At 43.3% G+C, this 26274-nt stretch overlaps 1 protein-coding gene across 3 annotated transcripts in view; it reads right to left on the minus strand.

Annotated features, from left to right (window-relative positions):
* LSS (lanosterol synthase) overlaps positions 1-26274 on the minus strand; it is a 787682-nt gene that overhangs the window by 519851 nt on the left and 241557 nt on the right. For all 3 annotated transcript variants that reach the window (XM_044060550.1, XM_044060549.1, XM_044060551.1), the window contains one exon: positions 13088-13196. In XM_044060550.1, coding sequence (XP_043916485.1) covers positions 13088-13196 — 109 coding nt within the window. The remainder of the gene's footprint in view (positions 1-13087; positions 13197-26274) is intronic.

The following is a 26274-nucleotide window of genomic DNA, read 5'->3' on the forward strand; positions in this document are numbered from 1 at the left end:
CAACAGAGGGAAGGAGGAGGGTAAATTGGACTGCAGCAATGTGGATCTTCGAACATCTACATTTATGGTAGGTACAAAACTGTACTATGTTCTTCATCTCACATTGCTGCAGTCCTTACACTTGGGTAGAATCCCAAAGCAGAGGAAAGGGAGGATGGCCAAATTATAAGGAAGCAGGAGCTGCTAAAATGCCCTGCAAAACAGCAGTGGCAAAACCAGCCCTGGATTTAGAGTAAAGTGGTAGGTGATAATGTCTGGAAAAAGTATGCACTGAACTCCAAGTAGCTGCCTCCAAAATATCCTTAGTTGCCACCCCTCTCAAAAGCTGTTGAAGTGGCAGTAGCCCTAGTGGAATGAGGCCTAATCCCAGCTGGAACTTCCTTGCCATGATGGGAATAACAGAAAGCAATGCAAAACCCAATCCACTTAGAAATAGTTTGTTTTGACACAGGCTTGCCCTGAGAACTCAAAGCAAAAGAAACAAATAACTGCTGAGACTGCCTGAACCCTTTAGTTCTGTCCAAATAATAACGCAACTGCCTGTGTACATCTAAAGTGTGCAAAATCTTTTCCCCTTTATTTTGGGGATTTGCATAAAAGGTAGGCAAATGAATAGTTTGGTTTAAAGCCACACTAGAAACCACTTTAGGCATAAAGGAAGGATTAGTGCGTAAAGATACCCTATCCTTATGGAAAATTAAGAAAGGCTCAACTGCCATGAGGGCCTGCAACTCAGAAACCCTTCTTGCAGAGGTAATAGCCAACAAAAAAGCAGTCTTCCATGATAAAAACTTCAATTCAGCAGTAGCTGCAGGCTCAAAAGGTTGTAGAGTGAGTTTCTCCAACACAAAATTGAGATCCCAAGCAGGAGTAGGAGCTTTTAGGTGGGGTCTTATATTCTTTGCCCCTCTAAGAAATTGCTTGAACAAAGGATGAGAAAACAATGGTGGGTCACAATCATAGTGAGCCGAAATTGCTGCAGCATGAACCTTAATAGAAGAGAAGGACAAACCTTTGTCCAGTAACTCAGTAAGATATTGAAGAGCCACACTTAAATTAGGCCCAGAAACATCAAAATCCTTTGCTGCACTCCAAAACAAAAATCTCTTCCATTTGTCTGCGTACACTTTCCTTGTACTAGGCCTTCTGGCTTCCAAAATAACATTTAAAACTTGTTGTGGAAGTGGAGGCCCCCTATGGTTCAAAACAGAATATGCCAGGCTGTTAGGTGCAGAGAGTGAAGCTTGACATTGAGCAAATGACTGTCCTCCTGAGACAACAGGTGTGGAATCGAAGGCAAAGGCCATGGAGGCTTCCGTACCAGGCTCCTCAGTAATGGGTACCAATGCTGTCGAGGCCAATCTGGAGCTATCAAAATCATCCTTGGCTTGTCTTGTCTGGCCTTTAGTAGTACCTTTGGGAGGAGAGGCAGAGGCGGAAAGGCATACACATGAAGACTGCTCCAATTGAAAGAAAGAGCATCCACTTTCCAAGCTGTGGGATGAAACCTTTTGTGCAAAACTTTGGCAGCTGGTGGTTTAGTGGGGAAGCGAACAGATCTATGTCTGGAGTTCCCCATGACACTGTCAATTTCGAAATACATGAGGATCCAATTTCCACTCGTGGGGATCCATAATTTGTCTGCTCAACACATCTGCTAAGGAGTTCTGTGCTCCCGGCAGAAACCTTGCCTGAAGATTTAGCTGTAAACTGAGAGCAGTCTCCCACAAAATCATTGCTTGCCTGCACAGAGGATAAGAATGTGTTCCGCCTTGCTTGTTGATGTACCACATGACAGTTGTGTTGTCTGTTAGAATCAACACCTGCTCTGGAAGAAGTAAATCCTTGAAGGCTATTAATGCAAACTGGACTGCTAACATCTCTTTCAAGTTGATATGTAGATGTTGTAGTCTGGCAGGCCACTTGTCTTGTATCCACTTTCCATTCAGATGAGCTCCCAAGCTTTGTCTGAGGCATCTGTCGTTAGAATCTGACTCGCCTCTGGCCGGGTCACAGAGAGTCCCTTGTTTAGGTGACATTCCTGAGCCCACCACAAAAATTCTTTTTGAATGCAAGGTATTATTTGAATGACAGTGTCCAAATCCTGGCAGTGCTGTGTCCAAACATTTTTGAGATACCATTGTAGCTTCCTCATATGCAGTTTGGCATTGGGAAGCACCAGAATACAAGATGCCATGAACCCTAAGGCTTGAAGGACTGTCCTTGCAGTCAGCCCGGACTGATGAGACAACTGATGAAAGTAAAGGGAAAGATTCTTTTGTTTGTCCGGGGTCAAAAAGGCCATCTGGGATGCTGTATTCAGTCTCACACCCAGAAAGCACATGTCTTGAGAGGGTACTAGACTGGACTTTATTTCGTTCACAGAATACCCCAGGCATCTTAGCACTGCTATCACATAATCCAGATGATGAAGAAGCTCGTCCCTTTCTTGAGCCAGAATCAGGCAATCGTCCAAATAGGGATAAATCTGTATTCCTTTTAACCTGAGGAAAGTTATCACTGGAGCCAGAACCTTCGTGAACACTCTGGGCGCAGTAGATAAGCCAAAGGGCAATGCAGGGAACTGATAATGTGAAGTCCCAGCTCGAAAACGCAGATACTTCCTGCAACTGAGTCTGATAGGAACATGAAGATAAGCCTCCTTGAGATCTAAAGTTACCATCCAATGATCCTTGCCCAGCAGAGGTAAAAGCTGCTGTAACGTCAACATTTTGAACTTGGGAATGTCCAGATAAGTGTTGAGGATAGATAAGTCCAAAATTGGTCTCCACGTGTTCCCTTTCTTTGGTACTAGGAACAGGCGAGAATAAAATCCGAGGCCCACTTCTGGCATAGGGACCGGCTGAATGGCCCCTATTTGGAGTAACAGAGAAATTTGCTTGTGAGCCTCTATTCTTTGTGGAGGAGGAACGTCTGGCATGCCTTTGAAAGGAGGCAAGGTATGGAAATAAAACCTGTAACCGTGGTGTATGATATCCAATACCCATCTGTCTTGGGTAATTAAACTCCAATTTTCTTTGAAAAGTGCCAACCTTCCTCCCAAAGGTGCTGTCAGACGAGAAGGCTCTGGCAGCTGAAAAGGTAGGTCATTGGGTCTGTTTACGAAAGGACTGACCCCTGCCCTCACCTGAAGACTGTGCAGGAGAACTCCTGTTCTAGGCCTGAAAGAGCCCTGAGCTCTGCCCCTACCACGTCTAGATCTACCCCTAGACTGGGAATCATAAGAAGGATACATCCACCCCTTAGTAGGCCAATTTCTACTAAACTTTGGAGGCTGAACCTGCAAAAATCTTTAACAGTCTGCATAGACTTAGCCTTGTCTTCCATTTTCTTTAAGACTGTCTCAACAGGAGAACCAAACAACACATCAGATTGTAAAGGAGCATCTAAAATCCGTGATTTAACATGGTCAGATAAATTCTGATCCCTCAGCCAGGCGTGCCTGCGAAGAACTGACCCAGTGGCAGCCACCCTAGACGAGGCCTGTACAGCATCAAAACCACATTGCAAAGAATGCTTACCCACCTGTTCAGAAACATGTACTAAATCTTGCAACTCTTTACAATCAATACCTTCCGCCAGAGCATCAACCTTAGACTTCAATTGTGAAAGGAGATAGTTTTGGTATTTTAACATGTGAAACTGGCAATTCAAAGCCCTCATAGCTAGAGTGGAAGAAGTATAAACTTTCTTTCCCCATCTATCCAAAGCCTTGGCCTCTTTGTCTGAAGGAACCGGATTCTTGACAACAGAAGCCTTAACACCTTTAGGCCCCTGACTAACAGTTTCTGGGTCTGCCCTAGGACTCTTAAAAGATACTTATGAGCTTCAGGCACCCTGTCATATCTATCCGGTTTAACAGGAGCAGGAGGCAAAGAATCAGGCTTAAGAGAAGCCTCTGCAAAAACATCTTCCACCACATCTAAAACAGGAGGTATAGCCAAAGGCCTATGCTGGGGTAAAAACAAAAATTCTCTAAGCCTTTTCCTGGAATCAGAGAAGTCCTGACCTTCCCACTTAAAATGCTCCCTCATAGAATGAAGAGTTTCTGAAAAAGAAAAATCCTCAGGAGGAGAAGCAGAAGGAGTAGAATCATCCACATCAGAGTCAGAATAAGGAGAATTCTCCTGCAAGTCTTCAACCGAAGACTCTGAAACATCCGAAGCCTGCTCAAAACTCCCTGGCTCAGGCTCCACCCTAGGTCTCTTATCAGGAGGGGCAAAGAACCCTAATCAAAGAAATCAAATCTTCTGCCATTTTAAGCATATGCTTCTTGGGCACAGTTCCAGAAGAACTAGGGGTGACACCAACTGAAGCTGAACCTGGCCTGCCTCTGGGAGAAGCCTTGGAAACAGAAGGAGAGGGCCTAGCCACCCTAGGAAGGGAGGGGAGTATAGTAACCTGAGAAGCCCCTTCAGCCTGACCTGCCTCCTGAGAGGCCACATCTTGCAATAATAAAGTCTCTCCCTGGGAACCCAAAGAAACCTCCGCTGGAGCCACCGGCTCCACCGATACCTCTAAAGAACCGGCGTCCGGTACAGACGGTTCTTCTAACCTAGGCTTAACTGCTTTGTCCTTGCGCTTCTTGAAGAAGCGGGCGGAGCATCCGACGGCATTTTATAATTGCACCGCTTCCCAAAGACTAACCTGGCACAATCCAACCTTCTCTTTATAGTGCGTTTATTGAATCTAGCACAAGAGCGACACCCAACAACGTCGTGCTCAGGCCCTAAACAAGGAATACACAAAGTATGATAATCTCTATGCGGTATCTGTTTCCCACAAGAAATGCAATTATTGACTTTTTCTGACATCCGGTAAATCACTGAGGCAAGAAAAAACTAAAATATTCCCCAACGGGGTACTGAGCCAACTTTGAACTCGGTCTGAAACTTCGAAATCGAAAAATCTCAGAACGCCAACCGGCACTTGCAAAGCTGCTTCTGCATCGGACCATGCGGCAAAAAAGACTGAGGATATGACGTCGGTCATGCGCATTTGTACCCTGACGTCCTGATGTCAGTCAAATGCGCCTTGACCGACGTCAGCCTTATACTTTGATATTCGGGCCGACCGAGGACAGCGGACTACCCAAGTGTAAGGACTGCAGCAATGTGAGATGAAGAACATCAAACAAGGCTCTTAAAGCAGCACCCGGGCTGTTTTCATCAAAAAAGGGGGTAATTTTGGGAGAACGGAAGAATAGAACAGGACCAGAAATAGATATGTTGCATTCCTTTTTTTGAATTCCAGTGGCCAGACGAGTACTACTATAAACAGTGGTGAACATAAACAAGCTAGATTACTGAAGGAGGCTAAGGAATTTCTGATCTCGTGTGTCTTCACCTCTTCCACTTCTGGGTCGTCTCTACTGTTTAAATCAACTATTTAAAGTTTTTATGTCACAGGGACAACCACCGGGAATTCAACCTGTAATAGAAACCAGGGAACTTGTAATAGAATGAAGAATCTTTGCTTATAAAAAAAAGATTCAGAATAGACAGGAGGAAGGCAATAGAAAGTCAGTGTGTCCAGCAAAGGGATGGATTGTGCAACAGAAGACCCGCGGAAGTCAAGCATGACTGTCCAAGAAGGTAGGAAAATGGCAATGAATTGAGAAATGGAAGCAGTTGACACAACACCCCAACTCCATGTAGAAAATGGGAAAAGGGGGACTGATGAAGATGACAATGACAAGTTGTATTTATCTTTCCTGTATGGAATGACTTTGCTTTCTTATTGTTTATGCATTTTCTGCAGTTCACTACCACAGCCATGTTAATTACTTGTATTATATATTCACTTTTGCTCACTGAGCTCGGGTTGTTGCTGAAAAGTGTAAGTGGATCAGCTCGCTTGCCAGGTAAACATTAAAGAAGTAAATAGATCCATGGCAAACCTTTTGTACAGCCACACTGTAAGACATCAGATTATGATGTCAGTGTATTTATTAGAATAATGTTTATTTTGAATAATTATTAGAATTACATTTATTCCGAATAATGACATAAAAATCATAGTGGAACATAACTGTATCAGTTTAAGTACTGCACAACAACAAAAAAATGTGAAACTTTTACAATAAAAAAAAATCCCACTAAAAGAAATGGATAATTAACAGCAAGCTACCTGTACAAAACGTTCCTCTATGTCCCTTTTATCCCCAAATTCACATCTAGCACAACCAGTACTAAAGGTATTTTAAAATGCAAGGAAATACGTAAGTCAGCTGTTATTTCCAATACACAGAGGATAAGACAAAAATCTAAAAATGACAAAGATTAAAACTGCAATCTCACAATGCATAATCTTTAGCAAAGAAAAAAAATCTGGGAGAATCTAGTGCTCACAACTAAACAGAATGGCTTACTACATGCCTAAACACTGTACCAGAGAATGAACTTTAGGATTTCTATTTCACTTCTACATGAGTTACTGATGCCTTCTACTGTAATTACTTGTGAATGACCCTCACTTGACTGGCCTGGCAGGTGGATACTTATTCTACAGTGTTACTGAGCTAAATTTTGGGAAATAAGTATCGAAATGGAGTCAGGGGAGATGAAAAACGATGCGTTAGCATACAAAACGCACAGTAACCATAATTAAGTTAATTCTATCTGGCCACATGGCATGGTGTAAAGCCCAAATAACCAATGTCAATTGTTATTATTATTATTATTATTATTATTAATGGCATTGGCACAGGGAGGGGCTTGGACTAGGTGGGGGAGGACGAGAATGAGTGGCCAAGCTGGCTTTCCCAGCCCAGAGTTCAGACAGGAAAGAGGTTGCCTAGGCTAGTAACAACAGCAGCATTAAGACCTTGGCAAGCTCAGTGCTTCAAGCAGCGTATATCTGGGTCAGAAGGTTGGCCATGCAGAGAAGCACATATGCACCTCTCAAAGGCAGCCACTGCAGAGCTCACAAGGCCTCTGTCATGGAGTGGTGGGAGTTAAGAGCATACTCCCTAGAATCAGTCAGTGTTACTCTGCAACAGTATACATATCTCCTCACTATCCACAAGTGTGGGTTGGGTTGAGCACAGACTAAGCTGAAGTGGGTCTGGTAGACTCAATGAACAAGAAGAGGGAAAAGAAGGAGAGAAGGTGGCAGCTGAAAGTCAGCTGCATGGAGGCACAGGAGAAAACATTTCAAACAAGTGTGGTACAGGAAAAAGTGAATACGGACTGCCTGCATATTTACATATGTAACATTTAAAAGTGTTAAGACAGAACTGGGTCAGACTGCAAAAGGATGGGGATACAATTAAAAAGTACAGTTTTGTACCTACCATAAATGTAGATGTTCGAGGATCCACATTGCTGCAGTCCTAACTATTGGGTAGTCCGCTGTCCAGTCGGCCCGAATACCAAAGTATATGGCTGACGTCGGTCAGGGCGCATTAGACTGACGTCAGTACGTCAGGGTACTAATGCGCATGACCGACGTCATATCCTCAGTCTTTTCTTGCCCCAGATGTCAGAAGACCCTGAAAAGATAAGGCCAAAACCAAAAACTCCCAACATACCTGCACCAAAATATATATATATATATATATATATATATATATATATATACAAAATATACAAAATTAGCAGAATATAACCTCACCTACACAACCACCCCTAAACACAGAGGGGAAGGAGGGAGGGTAAATTGGACTGCAGCAATGTGGATCCTCGAACATCTACATTTATGGTAGGTACAAAACTGTACTATGTTCTTCATTCCACATTGCTGCAGTCCTAACTATTGGGTAGAATCCCAAAGCAGAGGTAAGGGAGGCTGGCAAATCATAAGGAAGCAGGAACTGACAACATGCCCTGCAAAATAGCTGTGGCAAAACCAGCCCTAGACTTAGAGTAGAGAGGAAGGTGATAATGCTTAGAGAAAGTATGCACTGAACTCCAAGTAGCTGCCTCCAAAATATCCTTAGTTGCCACCCCCCTCAGAAAAGCTGTTGAAGTGGCAGTAGCCCTAGTGGAATGAGGCCTAATCCCAGCTGGAATCTCCTTGCCATGATGGGAATAACAAAATGTAATGCAACACCCAATCCATCTAGAAATAGTTTGTTTTGACCCAGGCTTGTCCTGAGAACTCAAAGCAAAAGAAACAAACAACTGCTGAGACTGCCTAAAATCCTTAGTCCTGCTCAAATAATAACGCAATTGCCTGTGTACATCTAAAGTGTGCAAAATCTTTTCCCCTTTATTTTGGGGATCTGCATAAAACGTAGGCAAATGAATAGTTTGGTTTAAAGCCACACTAGAAACCACTTTAGGCATAAAGGAAGGATTAGTACGTAATGATACCCTATCCTTATGAAAAATCAAAAAAGGCTCAACCGCCATAAGGGCCTGTAACTCAGAAACCCTTCTTGCAGAAGTAATGGCCAACAAAAAAGCAGTCTTCCATGACAAGTATTTCAGTTCAGCAGTAGCTGCAGGCTCAAAAGGTTGTAGAGTAAGTTTCTCCAACACAAAATTGAGATCCCAAGCAGGAGTAGGAGCTCTACGTGGGGGTCTTATATTCTTTGCCCCTCTAAGAAATTGCTTCAACAAAGGATGCGAAAACAGCGGTGGGTCACAATCATAGTGAGCTGAGATTGCTGCAGCATGAATCTTAATGGAAGAGAAAGACAAACCTTTGTCCAATAACTCAGTAAGATATTGAAGAGCCACACTCAAATTTGGCTCAGAAATCTCCAAATTGTTTGCTGCACTCCAAAATAAAAATCTCTTCCATTTTTCTGCGTACACTTTCCTTGTACTAGGTCTCCTGGCTTCCATAATCACATTTAAAACTTGTTGAGGAAGTTGAGACCTGCTGTCTTTCAAAACAGAATATGCCAGGCTGTTAGATGAAGAGAGTGAAGCTTGACATTGAGCAGACGACCGTCTTTCTGAGACAACAGATGTGGAATCAAGGGTAAAGGCCATGGAGGCTTCTTTACCAGACTCCTCAGTAATGGGTACCAGTGCTGCCGAGGCCAATCTGGAGCTATTAAAATCATCCTTGGCTTGTCTTGTCTGACCTTTAGAAGCACCTTTGGAAGAAGAGGCAGAGGTGGAAAGCATACACATGAAGATTTTTCCAACTGAAAGAAAGAGCATCCACTTTCCAAGCTGTGTGATGAAACCTCTTTGTGCAAAACTTTGGCAGCTGGTGGTTTAGTGGAGAAGTGAACAGATCTATGTCTGGAGTTCCCCAGGACACTGTCAACTTTTGAAATACATGAAGATCCAGTTTCCACTCGTGGGGATCCATGATTTGTCTGCTTAACACATCTGCTAAGGAGTTCTGTGCTCCCGGCAGAAACCTTGCCTGAAGAGTTAGTTGCAAGCTGAGCGCAGTCTCCCATAAAATCATTGCTTGCCTGCACAATGGGTAAGAATGTGTTCCCCTTGTTTGTTGATGTACCACATGACAGTTGTGTTGTCTGTTAGAATCAACACCTGCCCTGGAAGAAGTAACTCCTTGAAAGCCATTAATGCAAACTGGACTGCTAACATCTCCTTCATGTTGATATGTAGATGCTGTAGTCTGGCAGGCCACTTGTCTTGTATCCACTTTCCATTTAGATGAGCTCCCAAGCAATGTCTGAGGCATCTGTCGTTAGAATTTGACTCGCCTCTGGCCGGGTCACAGAGAGTCCCTTGTTTAGGTGACATTCCTGAGCCCACCACAAAAATTCCTTTTGAATGCAAGGTATTATTTGAATGACAGTGTCCAAATCCTGGCAGTGCTGTGTCCATACATTTTGAGATACCATTGTAGCTTCCTCATATGCAGTTTGGCATTGGGAAGCACCAGAATACAAGATGCCATGAACCCTAAGGCTTGAAGGACTGTCCTTGCAGTCAGCCCGGACTGAAGAGATAGTTGATGGAAGTAACTGGAAAGATTCTTTTGTTTGTCCGGGGTTAAAAAGGCCATCTGGGCTGCTGTATTCAGTCTCACACCCAGAAAGCACATGTCTTGAGAGGGTACTAGACTGGACTTTATTTCGTTCACAGAATACCCTAGGCATCTTAGCACTGCTATGACAAATTCCAAATGCTGTAGAAGGTCTTCCTTTTCTTGAGCCAGAATCAGGCAATCGTCCAAGTAAGGATAGATTTGAATTCCTTTTAGCCTGAAGTAAGCTATCACTGGAGCCAGAACCTTTGTGAATACTCTGGGCAGTAGATAAGCCAAAGGGCAATGCAGAGAACTGATAATGAGAATTTCCAGCTCAAAACGCAGATACTTTCTGCAACTTAGTCTTATAGGCACATGAAGGTAAGCTTCCTTGAGATCTAAAGTTACCATCCAGTGATCTTTGCCCAGCAGAGGTAAAAGCTGTTGTAACGTCAACATTTTGAACTTGGGAATGTCCAGATAAGTGTTGAGGATAGATAAATCCAAAATTGGTCTCCACGTGTTCCCCTTCTTCGGTACTAGGAACAGGCGAGAATAAAATCCTAGGCCCCTTTCTGGCACAGGAACCGGCTGAATGGCCCCTATTTGGAGTAACAGAGAAATTTGCTTGTGAGCCTCTTGTCTTTGTAGAGGAGGAATGTCTGGCATGCCTTTGAAAGGAGGCAAGGTATGGAAATAAAACCTGTAACCGTGGTGAATGATATCCAGAACCCATCTGTCTTGGGTAATTAAATCCCAATTCTCTTTGAAAAGAAACAGTCTTCCTCCCAACGGTGCTGCCAGGCGAGAATGAACTGGCAGCTGAAAAGGCAGGTCATTGGGTCTGCTTACGAAAGGACTGACCCCTGCCCTCACCAGAAGTCTGAGCAGGGGAACTCCCTGTCCTAGGCCTAAAAGAACCCTGAGCTCTGCCCCTACCACGTCTAGACCTACCCCTAGACTGGGAATCATAAGCAGGATAAGTCCATCCCTTAGCAGGCCAATTTCTACTAAACTTCGGAGGCTGCACCTGCAAAAAATCTTTAACAGTTTGCATAGACTTAGCCTTGTCCTCCATTTTCTTCAAAACTGCTTCTACAGGCGAACCAAACAACACATCAGACTGCAAGGGAGCATCTAAAATCCGTGTCTTAACATGCTCAGCTAAATTCTGATCTCTCAACCAGGCGTGCCTACGAAGAACAGAACCAGTGGCAGCCACCCTGGAGGAGGCCTGCACAGCATCAAAACCACATTGCAAGGAATGTTTACCCACTTGTTCAGACACATGAACTAAATCCTGCAACTCTTTACACTCAATACCCTCCGCCAGAGCATCCACCTTAGATTTCAACTGTGAAAGAAGATAATTCTGATATTTTAACATGTGAAACTGACAATTCAACGCCCTCATGGCTAAAGTGGAAGAAGTATACACTTTCTTTCCCAATCTATCCAAAGCCCTTGCCTCTTTATCAGGAGGGACAGGATTTTTAACAACTGAGGCCTTCACACCTTTAGGCCCCTGAGAGACAGTTTCCGGGTCTGCCCTAGGACTCTTAAAAAGATACTTATGAGCTTCAGGCACCCTATAATACCTATCCGGTTTAACTGGGGCAGGAGGCAAAGAATCAGGATTCAGGAAGCCTCTGCAAAACATCTTCCACCACATTCAAAACAGGAGGTATAGCTAAAGGCCTATGCTGGGGTAAAACAAGAATTCCCTAAGCCTTTTCCTGGAATCAGAGAAATCTTGACCTTCCCATTTAAAATGCTCCCTCATGGAATGCAGAGTCTCTGAAAATGAAAAATCCTCAGGAGAAGCAGAAGGAGTAGAATCATCCACATCAGAATCAGAATAAGGAGGGTACTCCTGCAAGTCTTCAGCCGAAGACTCCGAAGCCTCCGAGCATTGCTCAAAACTCTCAAACTCAGGTTCCACCCTAGGCCTCTTATCAGGAGGGGGCATAGAACCCCTTATCATAGTAATCAAATCCTCTGCCATTTTAAGCATATGTTTCTTAGGCAAAGACCCTGAAGCACTAGGAGAAACCCCCACTGAAGCAAAACTTGGCCTGCCCCTCAAAGAAGCCTTGGAAACAGAAGGGAGGCTCTGACCACCTTAGGAAGAGAGGGAAGAACAGCCACCTGAGAAGCCCCTCAGCCTGGCCTACTTCCTGAGAGGATACATCCTGTAACAGTAAAGTCTCTCCCTGAGACTCCAAAGAAACACCTGGCAAAACCTCCGGCTCCACTGAGCCCTCTAAAGAACCGGCGTCTGGGACTGTCGGTTCTTCCACTCTAGGCTTTGCTGTTTTGTCCTTGCGTTTTTAGCGAAGCGGCCGGAGCATCCGGCGGCATTTTATAATTACAACGCTTCCCAAACACTAACCTGGCACAGTCTAACCTTCTCTTAATAGTGCGTTTGTTAAATCTAGCACAAGAGCGGCATCCAACAACGTCGTGCTCAGGCCCTAAACAAGGTATACACAAAGTATGGTAATCCCTATGAGGTATCTGTTTCCCACAAGAAATACAGTTATTCACTTTTTCTGACATCCGGTTAAATACTGAGGCAAGAAAAACCAAAATATTCCCAACGGGTACTTAGCCAACTTTGATTCGGTCTGAAACTCTGGCTTCAGAAACTTTCAGAACGCCAACCTGCACTCGCAAAATTGCTTCTGCATCGGACCATGCGGCAAAAAAGACTGAGGATATGACGTCGGTCATGCGCATTAGTACCCTGACGTACTGACGTCAGTCTAATGCGCCCTGACCGACGTCAGCCATATACTTTGGTATTCGGGCCGACTGGACAGCGGACTACCCAATAGTTAGGACTGCAGCAATGTGGAATGAAGAACATCAGTACTGCAAATGAGAAAGTCACATATAAGTGCATTTGAAAAATAAATGTTAAAAATATGCATAGTTCCACAAGTAGGAAAATACAAGTAGCATATAAGCTGCAAAGGTCACAAGCATAACATACTGAAAATCAGTACATCAAAAGGACAGTTACAGGTATACATCTGAAGGGAACCAAACTGACTGTAATAAATGAGGCTCAGAGATTCTACATGGAAACAGTGCATACAAAGGTCTGGGAAAGCTGATAACTGGCTAACTGCTGAAAAAGGACTTCTGAGGAAACACTTACCATACACCAGCGTAAGAAACCAACTATGTGGTGTATAAATATCACAGGCAGCCACATTGTTACGCTGTTTTGGCCAGTCAATGCTACCGTAGTCCTGCACATACAGCTCCTAGAAGATAAAGAAAAGATCAAAAGAATTTACATGTAAACATAAAAGACATTTAGAGATTTAGAAGAGTATTTAACAGCATGGTGAAGGGACTACAGTGATACAAGGTACTTGCCATAACAGTGGTTCTTTGAGACTGCAGTCCTGCAGCAAGAGGTTACCAAGAAAGATACATCATAAGGTCATAAAACAGCTCAACATCTTTTTCTCCCAGTCTTTCTGTAGAGTAGGAGGATGGCTTATGTTGCTGCTGCTAATATGACGCACTGTTTTTTCCATTCTTTTACATGATTTTTCCTAATAGATAATCAACTGGTCCCAGCAGGCAAAAAAAGTCAATACATTTTGCCAGATCCAAGAAAGAACTTACCATAACATTAGATTTCCTAGTGATCACTGCTGCAGTATTCCTGACATCTGGGTGATCACCGCTGAAGTCTGGCCGGGGTACCAAAGCTTTATATTCCCAAGGTTGTACATTCAATACAAGACCTTAGCTCTTATGTGAAGGGGTATACAGATGGAAATATGAAGTGGATTCTCAGACTATCTTCAAGCCAGTGGCCTTGAGATTATTGACAAAGAGAAGCTGGTGAGCTAGGAGGGGGGTAGCTTAGTTAAGTAAACTCCCCCACTTCCATACAGCAGAGCAGAGGTTAGAGCAAAGGGGAAGAAGAAAAAGAAGTCAGAAGTAAGCCAGAGAAGAGGGGATGGAGGATGGGAAGGAATACTGAAACAGTAATCAGTAGGACATCTACTGTTATGTTAAGTTCTAACACAACTGTACTATGTCCTGACTGAAATCACTGTTGCAGTATTCCTGACATATTGGTGACTCTCACAGCTAAAAGAGGTAGAGAGAAGGGTGGTTGGCTACTGACTAGATGATTTGTTTAGCAGTCCAGACAGGACAGACCTAGCAAAGACAGCCCTGGACCTGGAAGAAGGTACTGATTTTGTACTGTTTGGTAAAGGTTTGTACAAAGAACCAAGTGGCAGCCTCCAAGACAAACCTGGCATTTACTTCCTTGTGAAAGCCCTTGAGAAAGCTACTGCCCTGGTGGAATGAGCTCCTGGGAAGTAAATAAAGGATTTACCATGGTGCACGTAGCAGAAAGAGATGGCCTTAGAGATCCAAGTTGCAACAGTTTGTTTGAAGACTATCTGGCCCAACTTACAAGATTTAAATATCTGGTCAGTCTTCTTGCAGAATTTATTGTGTCTAAATAAAATCTCAATTGTCTGAATACCCAGAGAATCTAAGTTTTTTCTCACCCTATTACTAAGGGTGGGAAAGAAAAAGGGTAGGTGAACAGACTGACTGAGGGACAGCTCGTTCACTACCTTAAGCATAAACAATGGATTAGCACTGACAGTCACCCTGCCTTTACAAAAAAATAAGAAAAGGGGGAATGGCCATGACAGCTTGTAAGTCAGAAACTCTCCTAGAAGAGGTGAGAGCCAAGAGTAGGAAAGTTGTCCAAGTGCAACATTTTAAAGAAGCAGAACGTGCTGGATCAGAGGGAGGAAATGTAAGCTTTTCTAGCACAAAATTAAGATCCTAAGGGGAAGAGATGGGTTCCTAGGTAGGTTAAGATGCAGAACTCTCAACAGAAAAAGCTAAACTTCTGCTCTAGTCATAAGTGGAGGGTTAAGGGGCAGGCAGGCACTGATGGCCAGCAGGTGAGCTTTTATAGAAGAGTAAGTCAAACCCAAATGCATTAGTTCACATAGGTACTGCAGTACAGCAGGGACCTGTGATAAGAGTGGTTCCTGACTGTATTTGCGGCATCAGTAAGAAAACCTTTTTCATTTAACTGTGCAAGATTTTCTAATGGTGGGTCTCTTAGCTTCTTTTAGTACTTGGTCAACCTCTTCAGAGAAAAGGTGTCTTTAAGGGATTAAAATCCTATCATCCAAGGGGGTCCTAAACGAAAGATCAACACTGGTAGAGTTTTTAGTAGAATCTAGAACAGAAGATGCCATTAAAAAGCAATAATTAGTAGAGCACATAAAATATTGTATGATAACTACAAAAATCAATCAGAAGAGGTTAGAAAGGATTGCAAAGACAGACTGGATAAGCAATTCACAAATATACAATGGAAGGATATATGTATGTCTCCTGAATATGCAACAATAGCTACAAGATTTAGAATTTTTACTTGGAAATGTTTACATAGATATTTTATACCCTAAGTAGACTCCAGAGAATTTTTCCTCAGGTAGACCGCAAATGTTGGAGGTGAGACAGGGAAGACAGAGGTAATCAGGAACGTATTTTCTGGGTGGGGTGAGTTGGCAGACTTTAAGCATTCCCTGCGGGATGCACTGTTGGACATGTTGGGTGGGCAGATTGGTGTGACAATGGAGATGATTTTTCTGTACTATGATACAGAATCAGAATTGCCTAGATGTAGTTCCTATCTCTAATTATGGTGGCTGCCAAAAAAGAAATTACCAGAAAATGGAAATCAAAATCTAAACCAACTATATTAGAAGTAGTGAATTTAGTAACAGAGATAAAACAACAGGAATTGAGATCTTTAGAAAAAGGTAGGTGCAAACTACATAGGAAAAAATGGAAATTGTGGGAACAATACATACAGAGGAGGAATGAGGATTAAAAGAAGGCAGGACTTTAATTACCTAATTTAATTAAAAAATGCAGGAATTGAATAATTTATGTAATGTTGCTTAGGTTATGTGATACATAGCAATATATATGAAGTATAATATTTTAATTGTGAACTTGTTAGTACAGTTTGATTACTTTTATATAAATGTAAATTTACCTGTGTCACAAGTGAAAATTCAATAAAGGTTTTTATAAAACAAAATCATATCATCCACAAGGTCAAGCTGAGAGTGAGAAGACTTGGGTTGAGAAGCAATCCTTTTTGAGTGATCATGTGTGGTTGTAGAGGTATTTCCTATAATTTCCCTTTGTCAGGTGAAATAGTAGGGGAAAAACAATATTGTCTCAGCCAAAAAAATGACACTAAAAGAGAGTTTGAGTACATTTTTTGTGCCTTCAGAGGAATTTTTGGAAGAAGCAATGTAGGAAAGTCACAGAGTAACTTCCTCGTCCATTGGAAGGAGAAGGCATTTGTCCTTCAGGCTGTGGGACAAGGTTCCCTGGTGCCGAAATAGAGGAGCAGATGGTTGGTTGGTGATGCAAAATTATCTCTCTAAGGAGTGCCCCACAGAAGGGTGATTGCCTGGAAAACCTGCCTGTTTAGTGTCCTTTGTGGAGGTCCTCCAAGGAGTGGTGTAGAAAGTCTGCCAGCACATTGTCTTGTGAAAGAATGTATCTGGCTGTGAGGGTGATGTCCACCTGGGTGGCTAAGTTCCATGCTTCCTTTTCTAACCTGTATAACTGGTAAGACCTGGTGCCTCCCTGCTTGTATGTGCACCACATGACTGTGGTGTTGTCTGCATTCACTAGGAGTAGTCCAAATTTCAAGAAGTGTGGGAAGGTATGCAGTGCTTGCAGAAGAGCCCTCATTTCCTTCAGATCGGTACGTTTCTTTCCAAACTGAGGATAACAACTGCTGCACCTTCACACTCCCCGCGCCATGTCTGAGGTGTGTGCGAATTTTAATTTATTTATATTTGTTTACTGGGGTAGTGCACTGATCTCAGTGGATCATTTGCTGGCACAGCCTGGGTGAATAGTATCATATAAAAAATGAACAAGACATATTTACAGATACAAGGATAAACTTCTTGAAGAGGAGGAGGTGGAGTGAAGGGAAGTTCTGGGTTGAGACTGACCTGTTCCTTCCACCAAACTAGCTTCTTTTTGAGACAAAGGAGGAAGGGAATCAGGATGCCCATAGGGGTGAGAGTGTTGGGACTACACAGACTTCAGATACAACTGGATTTCTTTCATGTGAAGTCTGGCTGAGGGAAGCATGGGAATGGTTACCACCATGAAACCTAAAGTTCTCAACAAGTCCCTTGCTGAGCAATCTGTTGCAGAGGAAAGGCCTAGGAAGAATATGGACAGAATGTGAACTTTCTCCTGGAGGAGGAAGGCATGCATTTTCTTTGTGTTGTCTGCAGACGAGGAAAACAAGGTCTTGTGTAGGAACTCTGTGGGATTTTTTGCAGTTTACTGTGAAATCCACACCTGACTAGAGTTGGAGAGTGAAGTATAAATGCTGAAGAAGGACTCCTGGAGAGGGAGGAGGACAGGGAGAGAGAGAGAGAGAGAGAGCAAGCAAGTGAGCTTAGATCAAGAGGTCATCCAGGTAGGGGAAAATATGAATTCCCTAACAGTGTCAGAATGCCACCACTGGAGATTGACACCTTGAACACCCTTGTGATGCTGTGAAAAGACCAAAAGGCAGAGCAGTAGACTGAAAATGCAAGGAGCCAGAGAAAAACCTGAGGAATATCCTACAAGAAGGGTGAATGGGTATGTGAATGTAGGCATCCTTCAGGTCTAGGGGCATCAGAAAGGCCTGTGGGAGAATGAAAGGCAGGAGAGTGGAAAGAGACAGCATTTTGATAGTTGGTACTTTCAGGAAAGTTAAGATGAGAAAGGTCTAGGATAGGTCTCCAATGTCCTTCTTTCCTTGGCAAAAGAAAATTTCTGGAGTAGAATCCTTTTCCTATGAATTCGTTTGGGAATTGTTCGATCGTGCCCTGATTCAGGAGTTCATGAATGAAGGGGCAAGAACAGATGGTTGTGAGGAGGATTAAGCATGCCTTTCAGAGGGGGAATATTTTCCATGGACATGGCATAACAATCTTTGATAGTTAACAGGACCCATTTTGTCTGTGGCAATAGCTAGATAATAGAAGAGTCTTGAGTAGAACACTTGTCTCTGCCAGTGAAGTGGAACTAATTCTATTAGGTATTCTAGTACCTGCGCCAAGGTGGCTTATATGGATAGAAAATCATTTGCCTGGCACCAGATTAATAATCTTTTCCACTTAGCTTCACATGATTTTCTGTTATTTTTTTCTTTTTTTTCTAGATTCCTTCAGAACAGACAGCACATCTTGAGAAAAGGATTACCTGGCTGGAATTAAAAAACAATCCTGCAAACTCTGTTTCAGCTTTCCGGGATTCAGATGTATGAGAAACCCCTTGCTCTGTGTTAATAAATCCATGTGGAAAGAGTCCAGATTTGTCCCTGCTCTGTTAGTGTTGCATGGGATAGTAAGAAGTTATGAGGGTCATTCTTGGCCCATCTGACCCCACTGTTTGTGATACCCCGGGTATCAGTGATATAGGTAGAAAAGCATAAAGGACGAGGTCTGTCCATTTGAAAGAGAATGCATCTGCTCTCCATGTTCCTGTTAACTGGGTTCTTGATCAGAATTTGTCTAGCCTCCTGTTTTCTTGGGAAGCAAAGGTCCATTTCTGGCACACTTCATTTGAGTGTCACTTGCAAGGTATCCATTTGTTGGGGTCCAGGAGAATCTTGCTCAGAGTATCTGCTAGCTGGCTGTCCTGACCTGACACACAAGAGGCTATGGGGGTGACTCCTACCTGGGTGCCCACATGCCAAAGTTGCATAGTTAGTCTACACAGAGGGAAAGAATGGGTGCCCCGCACCCTGTTCACTTCTTGTTTAGGTACAACATCATGGTGATGTCCATCAGAATTTGAAAGGTTTGGATGTTTAGCTTCAATTGAAAGGCCCCTAATGTCTAGATTACTGCTACTATCTGTTTTAAGTAGATATGCTGACTTGTGTGATGCCTGCTCCAGGTCCCTTGAACCTTTAATTTGCCTACATGACTTCCCCAGAACAAATCTGAACTGTCTGCTGTCAGGGTGTGGGTTGCCTGTAGTAGTAAGAAGGACACTCCTAGGATTTTCATGATGCTGTTTTCCCACCAATGCAACTCTTTCTTTTGACATGCAAGCAGTGATACTGGAGACTCCAGAGAATGTTTGTGCAGACAGCAACAGTTCTTGAGAAACCACTCACTGCAGCTTCCTATTCTGGAGTTTTGATAGGGGAATCATCAAAATGCAGGATGCCATGTACCCTAGGACCATCAGAATCTCCCTTGCTGTAACAAATAATTTCTTTTGTAGATCTCTGAGGTACTGGGAGAAGAAAAAAAACCTTGTACCTGGGAAGAAGGGCTTTTGACTAACAGAATTAAAGAATGTTCCCAAGAAAACAGTCTTGGTACTGGGGAGTGGGGGTCATCTTAGGTTCATAGGTGTGTACTAGGCTAACAGTCCTGGAACCTATATAAGCCTAGCCCAAGAAGATTCCCTGGCATCATGCTGCCCAAAGTTAGTTCCCAGTGCCCCAGTCAAGCAAGGCCACTGAAGTGATCCCGGGGTGAACTTCTATTGCCCACCCACTCGTCAAGATTTCTCTTAAAGAGGGCCAGTGAAGTGCTCTGCTTGACTTGAATGGGAAGTTTGTTCCAGTGTATGAGAAGTCTCTGGGTGAGGAACCTGTCAGCCCAGCATGTTTTGTTTATTGTGGTAATGAGGTTAAGGTTCCTGGAGCATGTGGCATGGAGGGATTAGGATATCTTTAGGTGTAGCATATCTAGCATCTCTGGGTCAGACATGGTTTTGTAGGTCAAGCAGAGCTTGCCTCTAAGTAGGTGATAAGAGACAGAGTATAGCGGGAGTTTTCTGAGTCTGTCCATATAGGGCATGTATCTAGGGCCTAAGATCCTCTTAGAGAGGTATTTCTGTGGCGTTTACAGTTGTTGTAGGTGTCTAGTGAGGTACATAACAAATGGAGCATTGTATTCTATAACAGGTCTAATGAGGGACGAGTAGAGAGGGATTATGACCTCTTTCTTCCTGGATGAGAAACCTTTTGTAATGAGATGTGTCACATAGAAGGACTTTCTGACTACAGTGGCAATGTGGTTATCAAAGAAGAGGTTGCTGTCAACCTGTGTCCCCAGGTCACTTATCACACCTTCGGTGTTTAGTGGATTACCGCCTATGTGGTAGTTCATGGGCACCGAATTTTTTCCAAAGGGAATGACAATACAATTTTTGGCATTAAGCTTAAGGCCATGGTTCTGGCACCAGTCATTGGTGTCCGTGAGGCCTTTTTGTAGAATGTCTACATCAGTTGGAGAATCAATAATGGCTCCCAGTTTGCAATCATCTGCGAACTTGGTCAGCCAGAGTCCCTTTGTGTTGGCTTGAACTTCAGAGAAGTAGATGCCAAACAGGAGAGGACCTAGGACTGATCTCTGTGGGACACCACTTGTAACTGGTTGGTAGTCAGATTTGGAGTTTGCTACTTTCACAGTGTGGGTTCTATCAGTGAGCCAGTTAGAAACCCATCTTATTACATAGGGGTTTATGTCTAATTTGGTGAGTCTATCTATGATTCCTGAGTGAGGGTTGGTGTCGAAGGCCTTGGCAAGATCTAGGTAGGCTGTGTGAACTACCTTGTCCTCATCCACAGCTCTAGTGACAGACTCAAAGAAGTCTATCAGGCTAAGCATGCATGATCTACCTTTCACAAACCCATACTGCGTGGGGTCCAGAGTTTGGAGATTCCCTATGTCCTTATTTATAAGGTCCATGATGACGCACTCCATAGCCTTACAGACTTATCAGACTCACCAGGCTAATGGGACAGTAGTTCCCAGGGTCTGTAGTCGCTCCCCCTTTGTGGAGTGGGATGACAGTAGCAGTGCGCCATTCAGTAGGAACAAAGCCTGAAATTAGGCTGTGATTAAACAGGGTACTCAGGTGTGGTGCCAGTTCACTTTGTAATTCTACTACAAGGATGCATGGATCATGCCATCCCTAGCAAAACCAAGACTCGCTCCCCTAAGAGAAGGAAACCAGTCTGGTGGACCCCTGCCATAAACAGGTTATACAACAAAAGGAGGAAACTAGTTCAGAAAAAAGCAAATCCCAAGAAGGAAAGACATCCCTGATCAGTATCAGTAAGAAACTAAGGTCCCTCATAAAATCATCCAAGGCTAACTTCGAAAGAAAATAGCCAAGGATTCGAAAGATAACCACAAAGCCTTCTTTAACTATGTCAAGAATCTAAGTGGCAACTCGCAGATATGCTCTGAGCTAGTGCAAAATAGCATAAAATATACCGAACCTACTGATATTGCCAACATCCTGGCAGATAGATTCAGTGCAAACTTCACCTCCCTCTCACCTTCAAAAGGGCCTACAACAATACCAGAAAAGTGTAGTGTCCAGGAAATCACAGAAGCACAGGTGAAAACAGCCCTTTCAAAAGCCAAAAACACAGCATCAATGGAGCCAGATGATGTCCCAGGCTGCGTCTTGCACGAACTGCAAAACGAACTAACTCCCCACCTAAACACACTGTTCAACCTCAGCCTCTCCAGAGGCTACGTGCCCATAGAATGGTGCACAGCAACGGATATTCCACTCCACAAAGGAGGGGCCACAACTGTCCTTGGTAACTATTGCCCCATACACCTGACTAGCCTGGTCTGCAAGGCTATGGAGCGCATCATCATGGAACTCATTAACAAAGACACTGGGAACCTCCAAACACTTGACCCAACCCAGTTCAGCTTTGTTAAGGGCAGATCATGCCTACTAAACCTGGTTGACTTCTTCGAGACAGTCACCAAGGCCATAGACGAGGGAAAGGTGGTTCAAACAGGCTACCTTGATCTTGCCAAGGCGCTCAACAACATTCCTCACTCGGGTATTATAGAAAAACTCACCAGCCTGAACATAAACCCCTACGTCACAGGATGGGTTGCCAACTGGCTTACAGACAGAACTCACACGGTAAGAATAGCGGGCTTCAGGTCCAACTCTAAACCAGTCACAAGTGGTGTCCCGCAAGGCTCAGTTCTGGGACCCCTACTGTTTGGCATATATTTCTCAGAAGTACAGGCAAACACAGGAGGAATGTGGCTAACCAAGTTTGCCGATGACTGCAAACTGGGAGCCATAATTGACTCTCCGGCTGACATGGACATCCTTCTAAAAGGCCTTACTGAGACAGACACCTGGTGTCAAAGTCATGGACTCAAGCTAAATGCCAAAAAAATGCATAGTCATCCCGTTTGGGAAAAACAAAACACCCACGAATTACCACATAGGCGGCAGCCCCCTTAATACAGAAGAGGTAATAAGAGATCTGGGGACCCAGGTAGATAGTAATCTCTTCTTTGACAATCATATTGCCAAAATAGTTAGGAAATCCTTGTATGTGGCCCATCTAATTACTAAGGGGTTCGCATCTAGAAATAAAGAGGTTATACTGCCCCTCTACTCGTCACTCATCAGACCCATCATAGAGTACAATGCTCCATTTGGGATGTACCTCACAAGACACTTCCAACAGCTGAAAAGACCACAAAAGCACCTCACCAAGAGGATTACTGGCCTCAAACATATGTCCTATGCAGCCTGACTGAAAAAACTCCGGCTGTACTCAGTGGCATATCGCTTACTCAGAGGTGATCTCTGCCTGACTTACAAAGCCATATTAAACTCAGAATTGATGGACATGCTCCACCTAAAGAAATCCAAGTCACTGCGACTACGTGCTCTAGTGAGCTAAACCTCACCACAACAATAAATAGAACATGCTGGAGGGATAGATTCCTGTCACAGAGACTCCCCATACTTTGGAACAAAATTCCTAACTACATTAGGCAGAGCCCCTCACTAACACTCTTCTAGAGAAGCCTTGACAAGTGGATGGGTAACAGAAAATACACCCCTGCGATCACTTCATTGGCTCTTCTTGACAGAGGCTAGGTTAATTAATCAATCAATGGGGCAGCGAAAGCTGACACTCTATCTAGGCTTATAAATGCCCTCGGGCAGATAGCCTAGTACCTACCTATGAACCTATGTAGAACACAGCCAGGGATATTATCAGGTCCCATGGAAGTTGTATTCTTGGCTTTGGACAGTGCGGTTTTTACCTGTGTAGCCATGATAATAGGGACTTGGCATTCCTCAGGTATTGTGATAGGCCCTTTAGGGGGTGAAAAGGGGGTAAAGTTCACACTGAACCTGTCAGCCAATATGTTGGCAATATCAGTTGGTTCTATATATGTATTGTCATTGTGTTGTAACTCAGAGCAGATCTGAGTATTGCCATGTAGATTCTTGACATAACTATAGAATGCCTTGTGATTGTCCTTAGAATCTGCAACAATTTTGCTTTCATATCCAGCTTTACAGGATTTGATGATGGATCTCAGTTTTTTGCTGAGGCTAACAAAGGAGTTTTTCCAATCTTGGGACTTCACCCTTTTCTGCAACAGTTTTTTCCTTCTGTTGTAGAGTTTGTTTATGGTAGGGGACCACCGGATTGGCTTCCTTTTTTCGGAGGACAGCATCTTGGTTCTGTTTGGCATGGCCCATTCCATGCACTTGTGTATGTGCTCATACCATGCATTGGTGTATGATTCAGCAGTCATGCACCAATTTTCCATTTGCATGGGTGTCGTGAAGTTAGCCACCTCTGTTTTTAGAAGCCCAAAATTGGCTTTGCAGAAGTTTTTTTACAGTGATTTCCTTTGGGGGGGGGGGTGAGGGGGGATGTGGATATCCATGGTGATTAGCTTGTGGTCTGACCTGACCAGGAAGGAGTTGATTACTGGTGTAGAGCAACGGTCACCCATGTTAATAATGACCACGTCAAGGATGTTTCTACCCTTGGTGGGGGTAAGAAAGAATTGGTCCAGGCCATTGGAATTAATGAATTCCAGAAAACGTTGATCAAGTGTGTTGGTACACAAGTAATTTTCCCAGTTAATGGAGGGGTAGTTAAAGTCTCCCAGCATAAGGGTATTGGATTGTACCCTAATATTTTCCAGTGTGTTTAGGAATGTGGAATGGGAGTCTTGGGACATGGTGGGGGATCTATAGCAGGTTGCAACCTGGACTGCAGTTTTATCCAGTGTTAGTTGCACCTGAAGTATCTCTGATGCGTTATGTTGGGCTACTAGTCTGGAGGTGTGCATATCCTTTATGAATATGGAGACACCACCGCCTTTAGTACTTCAGTCCAGGTTTAGGGGCTAAAAGGTGTGGTATGAATTATAGCCTGGTAGTGATGGGGTGCTCTCTGGAGCCTTGAAGGAGGTCTTGGTCACTGCACAGATGTCGATGTTCTCCATTTTAAGGTGTGCTTCAAGCGAATGCATTTTGAGATTTAGACTTCTAGCGTTAAGTAGCATAACCCTCAGATTTAATTTGCTTGTAGCTGTTATGGTGGTAATTTTGTCTTTAGGACATTGCCTAAAAAAGGCACTACAGGGGTGGCAAGAGCCTTGGCCAGTATCCGGAATCCCTGGGGTGACAGGTGCAGGCCATCTCTGGCAAAGCATCGAGGTCTGTCGATCATGTCATCCCAGGCAGTCAGATACTGGATCCCCTTAGAATATCTTGCAATAGATGCTTAAAGGTAAGATGAAAAAAAAGGTTTATCGTAAACACTGCAATGTGCACTAGAGGAGTTAGATGTAAAAGTAGGTAACTTAAGTTTTACCCGTCTTTAAAGTTAAGTTTTAGTGGAGAGTCACTATTTTTAACACAGCAAGACAAACTGAAAGGGGGTGGTCACTTTTTTATTCTGGTACAATGGAATACAGCAGGATGGCCAATAAATTTAAATAGCTGAAGGGGAGTGATTTCACAAAATGATAATTTTGTGCTTACTCACACCAACCAGTAAAAGCAGAGAAGAAATGAGATATATGGACAAATTAACATAAGGGGCATGCAACTAGAAAGACAGTGGTGCTTAAAGCACACAATAGTAACCGGGTAGGAGGATGGGAAAAAATTCTGTCTGACTCACAAGAGACACAGCTGTGGTGTCTTTTCAAGTTTTAATATGTAGTTAAAAGCAGAATACAAGTAAAACAGTGTAAAGAAAACAAATCACAGTATACAAAATAGAAAGAAGACTTCTGAATAATGGGTGTTAGACCCAACTTTTGGAATTAAAGTACAGTTGCGTAAGTCCTACTTCCCAGTAATGGTAGATTTTTAAATTCCTTACTGCCACAGTGGCATTTTGCGGTATATGCCAAGATAATCCAGTACTGATCAGCTTTCAAAAGCTCAGACTCCTCTCACTCTCTCTTCATGTGATGGCTGAGTGGCTGAGCATATTCTGAGAGGGAAGCTTTTGGCTGTGAAAAGGAGTGAGTGTTCAGGCATTTTTGCTTTCCCAAAGAAGGGGAAGAAAATACGCAAAGCCTGAATTATCTACCGTGAGTAAATTTGCAGCCAATCACAATACCATATAATAAACAAATCCAACAAAAACTGAATCAAAGAGGTTGAAACCCACCACAACTATGCACCATCTGGGGGACTGCAGGTGGGTGCTGCCACTAACGCAGTAAGGAATTCAAATGTCTCCTGTTACTGGTAAGCATAACTTATGCAGCTGTGCTATGTTCATCATTGCTAATGCCTCAGTAGCATTTTGTGAAATTCCTACATCTAACCTTATCTGGGAGGCAGAAGGATAAAGATTCAGGAGCCCCTGGAGAATGGTCCTAGCAAATCCTGCTCCAGACCTTCAAAAGGAAAAGTTTTTCGTGCTTTGTGAAGGTATGAGAGGATCGGGTTACTGCTGCTAGAATGCTTTTACAGTCCATCCCTTTTCACTGCCATTTAAGAGGATAAGGCCCTACACGAGTTAGCCTTAACCTTGCCTGAAAAAGATTTAGATTAGTGTGTGACACAATTCTATCCTTGTGAAAAATCAAAAAGTGTGGCTCACCATGAGAAGCTGTAACTCAGAGACTTACCTTGCAGATGTCAGAGCAATGAGTAAAACAGTCTTCCCAGTAATGAACTGTAAATCAGCCTAAGAGGCAGGTTCAAAAGTAGGTAAGGTCAATTCTTCAAGAACAAAGATGAGATCAGAGGGAGTGGAATTTGCTTTCAAGGCGGTTTCATGTGCAACAGTCCTTTCATATACTGTTTCACCACAAAAAAATGATGAAAGAAGGAGATCCATGGGCAGACAAGCTGAGATGGCCACAAGATGCACTTTAATAGAAGCATATTACAAACAATTTCTATGTTGCTCACAAAAATACTTCAAAACTAGAAGGGGTCAAAAATGTTTCTGGCCCT

Source organism: Protopterus annectens, chromosome 2.part0 (assembly GCF_019279795.1).
Source record: "Protopterus annectens isolate FY-2018-M chromosome 2.part0, PAN1.0, whole genome shotgun sequence".
In the NCBI taxonomy this organism is placed as follows: domain Eukaryota; kingdom Metazoa; phylum Chordata; order Ceratodontiformes; family Protopteridae; genus Protopterus; species Protopterus annectens.